The sequence below is a fragment of the Hevea brasiliensis genome, chromosome 3 (assembly GCF_030052815.1).
Source record: "Hevea brasiliensis isolate MT/VB/25A 57/8 chromosome 3, ASM3005281v1, whole genome shotgun sequence".
Taxonomy (NCBI): Eukaryota; Viridiplantae; Streptophyta; class Magnoliopsida; order Malpighiales; family Euphorbiaceae; genus Hevea; species Hevea brasiliensis.
In genome coordinates, this window is record NC_079495.1 from 53,733 (window position 1) to 67,919 (window position 14,187).

The following is a 14,187-nucleotide window of genomic DNA, read 5'->3' on the forward strand; positions in this document are numbered from 1 at the left end:
ATAAAATATTAACTTAAATTTAAATTCGAAACGCACCGTTGTCTTCAAATCATGCTGGGAACGGTTACGTCATTTGGATTAGAAGTGTCTAATATAGTCATTTCACTAGTCTTAACACCGTCATAAACGCCCTTCAATTATAAGCCATTTTTCTTTTCGAAGAAATTATTGTAAGCCAATTTAGAAAGTATAAATGCGCTGGACGTTTAACGTCCGTGAAAACGACCAAAACCTCGTGCGTGTCCGGGATCAGATCAACGAAGATTTGTAGAGGTGCTATGCAAACCTCGTGCTCCCAGCTTTAGATTTTGTCCAGCTCTGCAAGTCGAAGGCCCCCTTACAGCCTTCGCCACGCGTAAATATCCGATCCTACGTGGCACTTCTCGAACGTTCCACACCTCCATTTCCTCCACGTCAACAACCTTGTCGCCCTCATCTAATCCCTCTTCCCTTCTGCTCTTCCTCCTAAAGAGTAGGTCGCCGATTTATCCTTTTTGATCTGGTCTACTCGTTTCTTGCACCAGTCAAGCTCAATTTTTTTTTACTGTTTCATAAATTATAAATTTAATTTTTAATTTTTTTCCAATGATCTTGGAATTAGCTTATTTTCCTTTTCTGCAATGTTAAATTCTCTAATGATTTGTTGCTTAATCGAGCTTGATAATGGTGGTTAATGAGGCTTTTGAGGCTTTTGAGATTAATCTTCACTCTCATCTGTGCAAGTTTTAGAGGTTTTTTTTTTTTATCAATTTTTAAATCTTGTGAGGAATTCATTTTAGTTGTTTATTTTACGCAAATTTTGATGCTTGAAGAAACGGGTATTGCATTAAGTTGATGATATGGTAGAAGCTTTGTTGATTATCTATTTGCTTGAGATTATAGTTTGTTGCAGTATTTTGTACAATTATAGTATATGGAGGCTAGTATATGGAGGCTAGTCAACTACAATCTACTCTGTCTCGGTTGATATTTATGGGTTGCTGTGATAAGATTAAGAATGAAATTTGGGGTCCTATTTTCTTTTTTGGTGTCAATTTCTCTGTTTAGGTTGATATACATCTTAAATAACCTGATATGATGCTCTGTTCTTTCAGGGTAAAATCAGAACACTTCTGGAGGATTGAACACAATTTGTCATATCTGAGGTGGTGGTGTTCGTTTGGTTATGAATCTGCTCTGTGTCACTGCCTGCCTGGTGATTTGCTCCTCTGTTTCAGGTTGAGCTGAACTGTCTGGAATTATAGAGGTTGTATTCTTTAAGAGGACGCTATGTGCCTTTTGTTTTGTGGATTGAATAGGCTTTTTCACTGTTCAGCTGTTGTACCTTCTTTATTATTATTATTATTATTATTATTATTGTAATCAGGCTTTTTGAATCTGATTGACTGGGAATGTCTAGATGAGTATTGATGGTGATGGGGACAAAGATTTGAGGTAACTAAATCATCGGCTGCACAGTGAGAACAAGAGAGTTAAGGGTGGAGTTATGAGCGAGGAGCAAAATTTACCCGAACATCCTGGTTTGAAAGTCAATGGCATTGCTGAAAGCATAAAACATGGGCATGGAGGGGCTCCTCAGGCACCTGCAGCTGCATTGCAAATAGCACAGCAACAGCAGTCTCAAGGCGGAACAGTTTGTTGGGAGAGGTTTCTCCATCTGAGATCCCTCAAGGTTCTGCTGGTTGAAAATGATGATTCTACACGCCATGTTGTTACTGCCCTACTTCGCAACTGCAGTTATGAAGGTTTGTGTAGTGGTCTCTGTGACAATGAATGCTTTATGGTTTATTACAATAGTAAAATTGTCATGAAAACTGAATTAAGGGTACAGAGTTCTGATTTAACCTTTGTGCCTGCAGCAAGTGCTGCATATTTCAGACAATATTGGAAGGAATGTTAAATAACTGAAATTTTCAAAATTTTCAAATGCATGTTAAGAGACCTTTTTATGCAAATAAATGACAAGAATCTACAACCAATATAAGATACTTATTGGCATTCTGCCCTTCATGTGAGTTTAAGTTTGTGTTGAGGAACTTTATTAGTCTGATTTATATGAAGGGCTCCAGTACTGCATGGATAGCAATATCCTGCAGAAGAATTTTGGAAAGGAAGCTATGTCAGTAACCTTTTCCTAATGTTCCAAGTTTATGTAATCTTGTGAAGGAACTTTGTTAGTTTGATAAGTGGCTAGATTCTAGAACACAGCTAAGGTGCTTTTAGGAAAGCTTTATTTAATGAAAAGCTTCCTTCTAACAAAGTGCATCTTGATGTGCAAATTAAAACTTTTTGCTCCAGATTAGCATACGCATCAACCTTTCAATTTGCAAGTCATGGATAGCGTTTGAAAATCACAAGGATACTGGACTATGAGGCCTGCATCAACATTGGGCCTAACCTAAGAATTTGTTAGCAAAATTTTACTGCATCACTTCTGCAACAGTACTTGTAGCAATTATTGAGTTTTGCATTGGTGGATATGCAAGGTCTTCATGTGGAAATAATTACCATTTTTGCAAATTTTTTATCATGTTATTTTGTCTAAGTGTAGGAACTGCTCTCATCTGAGATCAAGGGTCACTCTAGCTTGAATCTTTAGTTTATTAGTTGTAGAGAGATGTGATGAGAGAAAGGAATCAGGAAGAAAAATGGGGGAAATGAGAGGAAGCGAAAGGAAGAAGCCAAAACAATCAAGAATAAGTTTCTTATTATCAAAGTTATCCTATGCAGCTATTTTTTCCTCAATATATCTATACTAACCCTAGATTCTTGGAGGCTTCAACTCATGGAGCTATAGTCAGTAATAGTCATTTGCTAACTACATATAAAAAAGTACTGATCAACTTGCTGATAAACACAACTAAAGATTTACTGGGCATATGACTAAGACTTTCATCAATACCAATTTATTCCAGACACCATCTACCAAGAATGTTAACGTCTGCCTACTAAATGTATGTATAATGTCTTCTGGGTTTTTAATTTGTCTTTCCATACGATAGTGCTACTGTTGTTGCTGTTCTTATTATTTTTGTTATCTTGTCAGTTATTGAAGCAGCAAATGGATTGCAAGCATGGAAGATACTAGAAGATTTGACAAATCACGTTGACCTGGTCTTAACTGAGGTAGTTATGCCTCAGTTGTCTGGCATTGGTCTTTTATGCAAGATTATAAGCCACAAAACTCGCAAGAATGTTCCTGTTATCAGTAAGTTTAATTATTCATTCATTTTATTTGTTTTGGCACTAAAGCATGATTGTTTACTGTTTATTTTTGAAGTCTTCTTGAACAGATACTTTTAACCATATTTGCTGATGAGATCTATGTGCAGTGATGTCGTCTCATGACTCCATGGGCTTAGTCTTTAAGTGTTTGTCAAAAGGTGCTGTTGATTTTTTAGTGAAGCCTATACGAAAGAATGAACTTAAGAACCTTTGGCAGCATGTATGGAGAAGATGCCATAGTGTGAGTAGTTGGATCTTCCACCTCAAATTTTAAATCCATACCTCAAACACTATTTAGTTCGTCATGTAGTGACAACTGCCTTTTCTCCTTCTCTTGTTTTCTGAAGGCATATGAAAATGAATACACCTGCTTGCATCACTGCTTAGATTACCCTTTAGATATAGATTGATTTATCTTCAATATTGATTTGGAACTACATTTCTTTGATGATACTGACTATGGTTTTCGGTTTCATGCTTGTGCATATTTCTTTCTATGCTTAATGATCAGTTTCTCATCTTTCCCTTAGTCTAGCGGTAGCGGGAGTGAAAGTGGCACACAGACTCAAAAATCTGTAAAATCAAAAGTTATTGAAAAGTCTGACAACAACACTGGAAGCAATGATGAAGATGATAATGGAAGCATTGGTTTAAATGTTAGGGATGGAAGTGACAATGGAAGTGGCACCCAGGTAAAATCAGTCTTTTATTAGCAAGATCATCCTTATAATCATTATTTACTTTCAGCATTGCATGTGGCCAGAATTTCCTGGAAATTCGATACTGGCTTATATTTAACATGATTATATTTGGAACTATCAATATGCCATATTTTTCGAATACACAAATTTGTTTTAGTTCTGGTTGACTTTAACTGGTTCTTTGTTGCTACTATCCTGAGCTTTTACATAAGCAGGCTGGATAACCTTCAATCTGTAAATTGTTATTTTGATGTTGTTCAGTTAATGGAATAGACAAAATGCTTTTAAAATATTCAAGAAAGAAATTCATTCTATATGTATCCATTTTTATTCTTGCTTTTGGTTGGAGGGGACAGGTAATAATTTTCGTTCACTCTCATCTCATTTGAGGAACTGATCAAAGGTGAGAGGAGTTGCTCAAATAGTGCCCAAAGGCGGATTTAGGTGTAAGTGAGTGGGGTCCCACTCAAGTTTTTATTCAAAAAAAAAAATTCTCTTTATATACTGTATATTAAATTACCTATATGAGCCCATAAATTTTTTGACCCACTCAAACCTTTAAAATATTATTATATTTAACAAATTTAGATTTATTGGATTCTTCACCTTAAAAATTAATTTTTAATATGACTAATAAAACCTAAAAAAAAAAAAAACCTATCGACTAAACTCTAAAAGATGCGTCTTTTTCTTTTTCTCTTTAACTTTTCCTTTTTAAGCTTTCATCTCTTTTCCTTCTCATATTAAAAAAATCGCATTTTTTTCCATCTCCCATATCTTTTTTTTGCCTCTCATTCTATACCAATTAGCTTTTTCTTTTTCCTTTTTATTTTTTGTGTCAGCAAAACTACTAGTGGACAAACTTGAATTCATAAGGTAAATTAAGGGAATTGGTGACCTCACTCAAAAGCTAATCCTAATGAAGAAAAATCTAGTCCATCCTTTGGTTTACTTGTGAAATAGGCATTGATATTACTTATTGCGACTGCAATTATTGAAAGGCATTTTCTGCAATGAAGTTTGCGAAGATATGATTGTAGAATTGAATGAGGGATCAATTATATATTATTTTTTGATTACATATTTTGAGAAAGATATCTTTGATATTATTGGTAATGAATTAATCATGCAAAGCTTTCAAAAAATGAAAACTTATCCTGGAGAATTATAAATTTAAGATTATAGCAAATTTTTTTTTTTCTACTTGGTTATTATTGTTTATTTAAATATTTTTTTCTCTCCTCTTAATGAATAGTTTATTATTTTGTACGATGTTTTTTTTTTTCTTTGAATTATGCAAAACAAAATTCTTTTACCCAATTGACTCAATTTCCTGGCTGCACCTTTGCTATTAGTACCAAACCCCCCCACCCTCCCCCCCCCCCCCCCCCCCCTTCTCTCTCCTTTCTTCTCCTCTTGAAAATCATATAATTCATATGCCCATAGACTCACTATCATTTTTTAATGTGAATAGTGGTATTGATAAGCTTTATCAATGGTGGCTCAATATATTATGGTGATAATATTGTATATTTAGGTTGACTTTTGCTTATACTAATTTGTTTTCGTCAAAATCAAGTAATAAATATGGAAATTTTCTTTTGATGGCTGTTGGTCCTTTTTCTGTTCTAAGAGAGATCAAAGTCCAAGTGTCCAACACAACTGATGGAACTTCTGTTTCATAAAATGTAAAGACATTAAGGTCACACTAAGTTGGAAAAATTTAAGTGATCATTTTCATGATATAATATGATGGATAATGACATAATGTACATGCCCCCATGATGCGTCCCACATCGGTTCTACAGGAAGGTCTTGGGTTTTATATATATAGATTTGCAAACCTTCTCTTGTGAGCTAGCTTTTGAGGTGGAGTTAGGCCAGTTTAAATCATTTGGGTATGAAAGCCTCACTCTGCACGAGTCGGTGGGCCGTATACAAAGGTTCCCTGTATTTCTTGGGAAGAGGTCAGGGTGAACAAGTCATGATTCCGATTGCTTCACGAGGACTTTAACCTAAAGGGGTCGGGAATAATGCGTTTCACATTGGTTCTGCAGGGAGGTCTTGGGTGTTATATATATGGGTTGCAAATCTCCCTTTGTGAGCTAGTTTTTCAGGTGGAGTTAGGCGGGTTCATATCACCCCACATATCATGAATGCTATCCTACTTTGATTGGACAATAAGTTATTTATAGGATTTCTATATCTTCCTTCAGATTAGACAAATTCTCTTATCATGTACAAATATGCATGCAAAAGTGCACGAGGTTACAAGTTAATACTGGGAAGACTCTTGTGATATGAAATAATGCCAATGTCAAACTTGCTTCAAAGTTTCTAGAACTTGTTAAAAATTCCTAGAAGTTGGACTCTTGTACAAGTACTAAAAGGTTATGATGGTGAGTACTTTGCAGAGCTCATGGACAAAACAAGCTGTAGAGATTGACAGTCCCCAGTCAGTCTCTCCTTGGGATCAAGTTGCTGAATGTCCTGACAGCACTTGTGCTCAAGTTGTCCACTCAAACGCTGAAATATCGGGTGACAATCAGGCTCCTGTAATCACTATAAAGAAGTGCGAAGATCAGGAGGAACAACTTGGTATGTAATATTATCTTATGTGCTAAGGATTTGTAGGAGCTATGCGTTAGATTTTTTTTTGTTGTTCAGGTTATTGTCATTTCTTTTTTAATGTCTTTGTTTTTCTTTTCCTCATGTCAAACATATAGTGGGCCATTTTTTTAATATATTTCAGAGAATACAACTGGTAAAGACCCAGAGAAAGTTGTGCCAGCAAATCTACATTTACAGCTTGAATACCAAGTTGAGAATCCAATTAAACTTGTTGGTATGAAACAGAAGAATATGCTCGAGAGGGGATCTGGTAAACTCAAGGTGCAAATTGATAAAGGACAGCTACATCTCAACAGTGAGAGTCCATCAAGCAAATTGAAGTATGAAACTGTAAGTCTGACAGGTTTCACCAGGAACACTATTGATCCCCATATGGATAGCACAGAGTATGAGCCTTCAAATAGGCATTCCAAGATCTCAGATACAAAAAATAAGGCCTCTAATGATGCTAAAGACACACCACCCCTTGAACTTAGTTTAAAAAGACTTAGAGGGGTTAAGGATGTTGGAACAGCAGTTCTGGAAGACCGCAATGTCGTAAGACGTTCAGACTCTTCAGCTTTTTCTAGGTATGAAGGAGCATAAAGACCTAACTTTTATTTTCTATTGTGAAACTAGAGATCCTAAACAATTTATAATTAATCTCTACACTCTGAATAGTTTGTCCATATTCTTTTTTCATTTTGCAGGTATAATACAGCCTCAAATTCAATTAAGGCTCCTGGTGCGAACATTAAAAGTGATTCCCCACATGATTCTAGTTTAGATGTTACCAAAAAAGGATCAGTTTGTGATATGCAATCTCGTTCAAATGGTGATCGTCCTAATCAGTGCTTAAATGTTGGTAGCAATAACATTGATATGGGTTCCACTACAAACCACACTTTTACTAAGTCAGTGGCCTTGAAAAATAAGTCAGCGGTATCATCCACGATGAAATATTTGCACCCGCCTTCTAGTTTCCAGCCTATGAAAGGTGACCCACCATGTGCCTCTCGGCAGATTTCATCAGAGAAAGCTGATGAGATAGCTGGTACAGCAATGCTGACTCAACCAGGAGGCACCATTCAGGAACTTCAAATTCAGCACCTTACTAGCCATTATGATCATCATCATCATCTTCTCCACAACATGCAATCACAACAGCAACGGCTGCCATCTGACCATGATGATTTGTCATTGAAGAAAATGGCTGCAGCTGTTCCACATTGTGGGTCTTCCAATTTGTTGGGTGGGCCTGTCGAAGGTAATGGTGGCAATTACAGCATCAATGGAAGTGCTTCAGGTAGTAACCATGGCAGTAACCATGGGAGCAATAGACAAAATGGGAGTAGCACTGCAGTTAATGCTGGAGGGACTAATGTAGAAAATGATAATGGGATCGCTGGGAAAACTGAAAGTGGTAATGGTAGTGGGAGTGGAAGTGGAAGTGGGAATGGAAACCAAGTAGATCAGAACAAGTTTTCTCAGAGAGAAGCTGCCTTGACCAAATTTCGACGGAAAAGAAAGGACAGATGCTTCCGGAAAAAGGTAACTGGCATTACAACTGGAATTTCATTCTAATAGAGGGTTTGAGTTCCATGCTAAGTGATAATTACTTTTTGTTTCTTTTTCTTCCCCTTGCGGTTTTTACTCTCAGGTCCCTGTTTTTATGGAATGGTCTTCTTTCGTTCTTTGTTTTCTGTGCTTTTTCTTCAATACAACGTCATCAAGTAAATAAGAAAATCTGGAGAATAATGGTTTTACCGATTTCTTTTCTTTTGCATTTTGCTGTATATGGTGACCTGCTAACTTCAACTCTCATTGCCTTTGCTGTGCATTTCATTTGCTTATGTACTATTTATGTGTTAACAAATGCTAAGATATTGTTATAAATTTTTTAGGATTTTTTCATCCACTATTTAATAGTTCAATGGAATATTTTTCTGCATTGGGAGGAATTCCTTTTTGTTTGGCATGCAGTGCTTGAACATCTAGTTTTCCTTTTTTTTTTTTTTCTTATTGATGATTTTTTGGTTTAGGTTCAGTACCAAAGCCAGAGGACATGACATTAGCTGAGCAGCGACCGCGAGTGCGGGGACAGTTTGTGTGGCAGACAGCAAATGAGAGCACAAGCAGATCAACAGAGAGCTAATTAACCTAATGATCTAATAGGTAAAATCACACAATGGTATCTGGGGCATAGTTGGTTTGATATCATTAGACATAGAACGTGAACTGTATTTGATTGGTGTAACCTTTGATTGCTTAGAACCATATATGCTACTTCTACATATAGGAAGTTGTTCCCACTTGAAGGGGCTCTCCTCGTGAAATATGTTGGTATTTTTATCTTGTGTGTTTGCTGTCTGAAGCTCGATTAAACAGGTGAAGTTGCCGAGATTAGATAATCAAATGATTATCCCATTTAAATGGGACTAATCTATCATAGAGAACACGGGTGTACTAGAAAAGTTGAGGAATGATAAGCGACGCCGACTTCCTTTGGAGAAAAAGCATATATTCCTTTAAGCTTGTCTACTGTACTCCACAATCAGCTTTACAGGTCACACCCTTAATAATTTTCATATAATAATTCTATTCAAATGCACTTACTTTTTATTTATAAAGAAATTAATATAATTTGGTAAGGTTTTTTTTTTTTTTTTTTTGAGTTTAATTAAAAATTATTATTAAATAAATTTAATTCTTTCACTTATGAATTATTTTTTTTTAAATGACTTAATTTTTTTGTTAGGCTTAATAATAAAAAATTAGGAAAATCTTTTCGTTTCCAAGTCGCAATTTTATTTAATTTTTTTAATCAAATTTTCTACTTCATTTTCCTGACTGACTCACAACTATTTGTGACGATGCAACTTAATCACTCTCTTTTCTTTGAAGCTTTATTAAAATCTATAACAAGGTAGTATTCAGTTGAATGGATATTATTATTCATACCATAATAAAAATTATATTCGCCGCCATTTCGAAGCTATAATAAGAGTGTCACGATCCAACCTATGAACCGGACCGGCACTAGGACCTGGGCCAGCTTAAAGCCCCCGAGGCCCGTAGTAAGCCTAACTGTTCATTAACCCAACTCTAAGGCCCATTTGGGCCCAATATCAAGAAAACAAACGGACAGAGTCCGGCCATAAAATGAACTTTCCAACGGGGAGTTTTCGACTCACCCGACCTGTAAACACAATAAACAATCCATTGGGGAGCTCAGCTCACCCTCCACATACTCATCAACATAATAATAAATGGGAGCTCAGCTCCCTCATCCAATCCATCAAAACAGACTTAAAATATTAAGTTTACAGGTCCAACATGAATATAATATTACAGACCAAATTCAAATAATTACTGCTAACACATGCGGAAATTCTAGGAGTAAACAAAATTACACAAATATGGATAAACAACCTGCGAAGGATAAAAGCAGGTTAACCACAATAAAATCCTCCTGTAGCCTGAAAAAAAATATTGAACAGGAGTGAGCGTTCGACTCAGAGAGTAAAATATCAATTTTAACCATAATCTCTATAACTATCTAAATCTAATGCACCCTGTAGAGTGAAATGCAACATCCACATCATTTTCACATCATAACATCAAAAGGTAATTTGGAGCACTCACGCACTCGTAACATCAATCATAATATATGGGAGCCGATCCCCATATTTCTCTTAAATCCAACCTCGTGTGCCAAGAACTCCTAGGACTTCCACTTAAATACCAAATCGGGTCCCAAATGAAGAACTCAAGCCGTGTCTACCCGAAGGACCGAGTCCCGTGAAGAACTCAAGCCGTGTCTACCCGTCCTATCCATAGTCCACACCACATCACACGACGCCAACGCACGCACACCGCTTGCTCCAAATTACCACAACAACATACATGGCACTTTAACATTTATCAATGCATCAAAAATCGTGCCTAGAGTTTAACTACATAAATATATGCATATAAGTGATGCATGGGCATCTTGAACATATAATAATATCGAAATTACAATTAAAATTAATATTCTACTCACACTGACGACAATCATCGTGGCGGAAGTGAGAGAGAAGGCATCGACTCACCGACAATCATATTACATTTATTTAATACAATCGACTCAACACAAACAAAGAAAAGACCAATTACGCCCTAAGTCGTGCGAAAATCGTGAGTCCCCTATACCTGGGACCTACCCAACCCGCAAAAGGGCTAAAAACGCACTTCTATATTCACAATCCATATATCAGCTCAATCATATCACACAGCCCCTCCCGGGCCCATCAAATCGATCATCCATCACAATACGCAAAATTTCAATTTAGTCCTTATTATTGATCATTTTTGCAAAAGCGCCCAAACAAGCTCTAAAAATTATAAAACTTTGCCCGCGGTCCTTAGCAATATTACTAAGCTATTGCAAGAAGAATCATAATTTTCTGAGCTACCATGAATATTTTATAGATTTTTAATCCTATTTAAGCACTAGAAAATTACGAAAAAGCAAGGTTCGGGTTTACCTTTGCCGATTCTGACTTCGGAGACGCGCTCGGAACGTCTGATAATGGGGGGTAGCCAAAACCTCGGTCCAATTCGGAGAATTTTCCAGAATTCTGTCTGGCCCGAAATTTGCAGACCCGGTCAACTGTCGAATTTTCGCGAATCGAGGATACCTACACGAAGCCCATAACACGGGGGTTAGTACATAAATTTTTCAGAATTTTCTAAGCTCATTTAATGCTCGAAAATACACTGCGAAGTTCCGTGGGACCCACCGAAAAACGGTGTCGGAAAAATTCGAAATTTATGTCGCGAAGCTCTCGGCGAATGGAGCGTGCTGGTGGCCTCGGTTTTCTCGTGGGATTCACGGTTTTCGAGAAATCTAGCCCAAAAGTCGAAATGGGCTAAAATCTTCCCGAGCAAAAATCGGACAATTCGCTCGATGGATTTCAGCGTTCTTGGTGTCTATGGAAAGCTCTCGCCGAGTAGATGATTTTGGATACAAGACCCGGTCCAATTGGTGGCCGGATCGGCTGGCGTGGCGGCGTTGGCAGCGTGGCGGCGCGTTTTCCGTTGATTTGCCGGGCGGCCATTGGCTGGCGGCGCCGGCTCTTGGCTGGCTGGCGGCTGGCCGTGGTGAGCGAGGAGAGAGAAACGAGAGAGAGAAGGGAGAGGACGCGCAGGAAAGAAAAAGGAAGAAGGAAAAGGGCCGGTCCGATTCGATCGGTCCGATCCGGTCCGGTTCGATTCGGCCGGTTCGATTCAGGATACAAAATTTTGAATTTTTACTCTGCCTCGGGACCGAAAACGAGGTCCAAAAATTCCGAAAAAATTCCATAAAACTCAGAAAAATACGTAGACTCCAAATATATTTTTAGTTTTGCCACGTGGTCTTTAAATTAATTTTTAAAAATCCTCAAAGTTTATATTTTCGGAAAATCGAACCCGATTTTTAAAATCCGAAAAATCTCAAAAAAATTCCTAAAATTTAAATAAAATTAAAATACCAAAAATACTCATAAATAATAAAATTTTGGGGTGTTACATTCTTCCCCCCTTACAGAAAATTCGTCCTCGAATTTTTACACAAGGCAGAATAAAGTACATGATTATACATTGAACAAGTAAGGGTACTTGCTACGCATGTCCCGTTCTGACTCCCAGGTGCACTCTTCCACTGACTGACTCCTCCACAAAACCTTAACCATAGGGATCTGTTTGGATCTTAGCTGTCTTACTTGGTAGTCCACTATGGCTACAGGTTGCTCCTCAAATGTCAAGTTCTCTTTTAGCTCTATCACATCCGTATTAAGTACATGAGTAGGATCGGGATTGTATTTCCTGAGCATGGTGATGTGCAAGACGGGAGGAACGTGATAAAGGTTGGTTGGTAGCTCCAACCGTGAGCAAGCGCTCCAACTCTATCCAGTAACCTCAAAAGGTCCAATATACCGAGGTGCCAACTTGCCCTTCTTTCCAATCTCATGACTCCCTTCATTGGAGAAACCTTCAGAATACATAGTCGCCACAAAGAAACTCCACATCCCTCAGTCGGGTCTGCATAACTCTTACATCTCGAAAATTGTTTTCAATCGTTCCGATTAAAGGAACTACCTCAAGTGTCTTGCACTAGGTCTACATCATGCACCTTCGCTTCCCCATTTCGCCCAACACGAGGAGACCTACACTTTCTTCCATATAATGCCTCATAGGGTGCCATCCCTATCTTTGGAGTGGTAATGTTGTTGTAGGCAAACTCCACCAAAGCTAGTTGCTCATCCCATTGACCTCCAAAATCCAAGACACTCATGCGAAGCATGTCTTCGATGTTTGGATTGTCCTTTCAATTTGTCCGTCTGTCTGAGGGTGGAAAGCCGTACTGAAGTTCAACTGTGTGCCAAGTGCCTCCTGCAACTTTCTCCAAAACCGAGAAGTGAACTGGGGCCCTCTGTCAGATATTATGGAAGTAGAAACTCCATGCAATCTGACTATTTCTCGAATGTAGAGCCGGGCATACTGTGCCACAGAGTAGGTAGTCTTTACAGGCAAGAAGTGGGCTGATTTGGTCAGACGGTCTACAATTACCCATATCGAGTCATATCCTCGCGTGGTACGAGGCAACCCAGTCACAAAATCCATAGTGATCATTTCCCACTTCCATTCTGGGATAGGGAGCTCTTGCAGCTTCCCTGACGGTCTCTGGTGTTCAAACTTCACCTTCTGACAAGTCAAGCACTTGGACACAAAGTCTGCTATGTCTCTCTTCATGCCATTCCACCAATAGCTATCTTTCACATCATGGTACATCTTGGTGGAACCTGGGTGGACACTGTACAGTGTATAGTGTGCCTCTCGCATGATTTCATTTCTGAGGTTGTCCACATCGGGCACACATATCCTAGAACCTTGCACTAGGGCGCCATCATTGGCAAATCCAAACTCACCACCTTCACCTTGCTGTACTCTTTCTATGATCTTCATCAATTGTTGGTCTCTGTGCTGGGAAACTCTAACTCTGTCCCTCAAGTCTGGCCTCACTGAAAAGTGAGCCAACAATACCCCCTTATCTGAAAGATCTAGGATTAAACCTTGATCCATCAACTCATGTACCTCCTGAATCAACAGTCTCTTCTCTCTGAAATGTGCGCCAAACTGCCAGAAGATTTTTCTGCTCAAAGCATCTACAACATTGGCCTTCCTGTGTGGTGGTACCTTGGATGGTGTAATCATAGTCTTCGAAGCTCCATCCATCTCCTCTGTCTCAAGTTTAAGTCCCTCGTTGGAAGATGTACTTTAAACTTTTGTGGTCGGTGTATATCTCGCACACTTCACCATACGTAGTGTCTCCAGATTTTCGGCAAAGACTACACCGCCATTTCCAAATCATGGGTGGGGTAGTTACTGCTCATGCCTCTTCAGCTGCCTTGAAGCATAAGCCACTACCTTTTCATTCTGCATCAAAACATACCCTAGGCCAACTCTGGAGGCGTCACAGTACACGGTGTATCCTTCACCACTCATAGGTAGTGTCAACACAGGGGCGGTGGTTAGACACTCCTTAAGTTTCGAAACTCACCTCACGATCATCTGTCCAAATGAATGGAACATTCTTTCCGTCAACTTAGTTAGGGAGCTGCTATCC

At 38.4% G+C, this 14,187-nt stretch overlaps 1 protein-coding gene across 1 annotated transcript; it reads left to right on the forward strand.

Moving 5' to 3' along the window:
* Positions 1-482: 482 nt before the first annotated feature.
* LOC110655011 (two-component response regulator-like APRR7) lies at positions 483-8,888 on the forward strand. The gene is given in 11 exon segments (XM_058143514.1): positions 483-731; positions 1,095-1,246; positions 1,367-1,745; positions 3,047-3,208; positions 3,333-3,466; positions 3,756-3,917; positions 6,341-6,524; positions 6,679-7,126; positions 7,247-8,087; positions 8,579-8,599; positions 8,602-8,888. Coding segments are annotated over 9 exon segments (2,301 nt in total). The 5' UTR covers positions 483-731; positions 1,095-1,246; positions 1,367-1,486; the 3' UTR covers positions 8,692-8,888.
* The last annotated feature ends 5,299 nt before the right edge of the window (positions 8,889-14,187 follow it).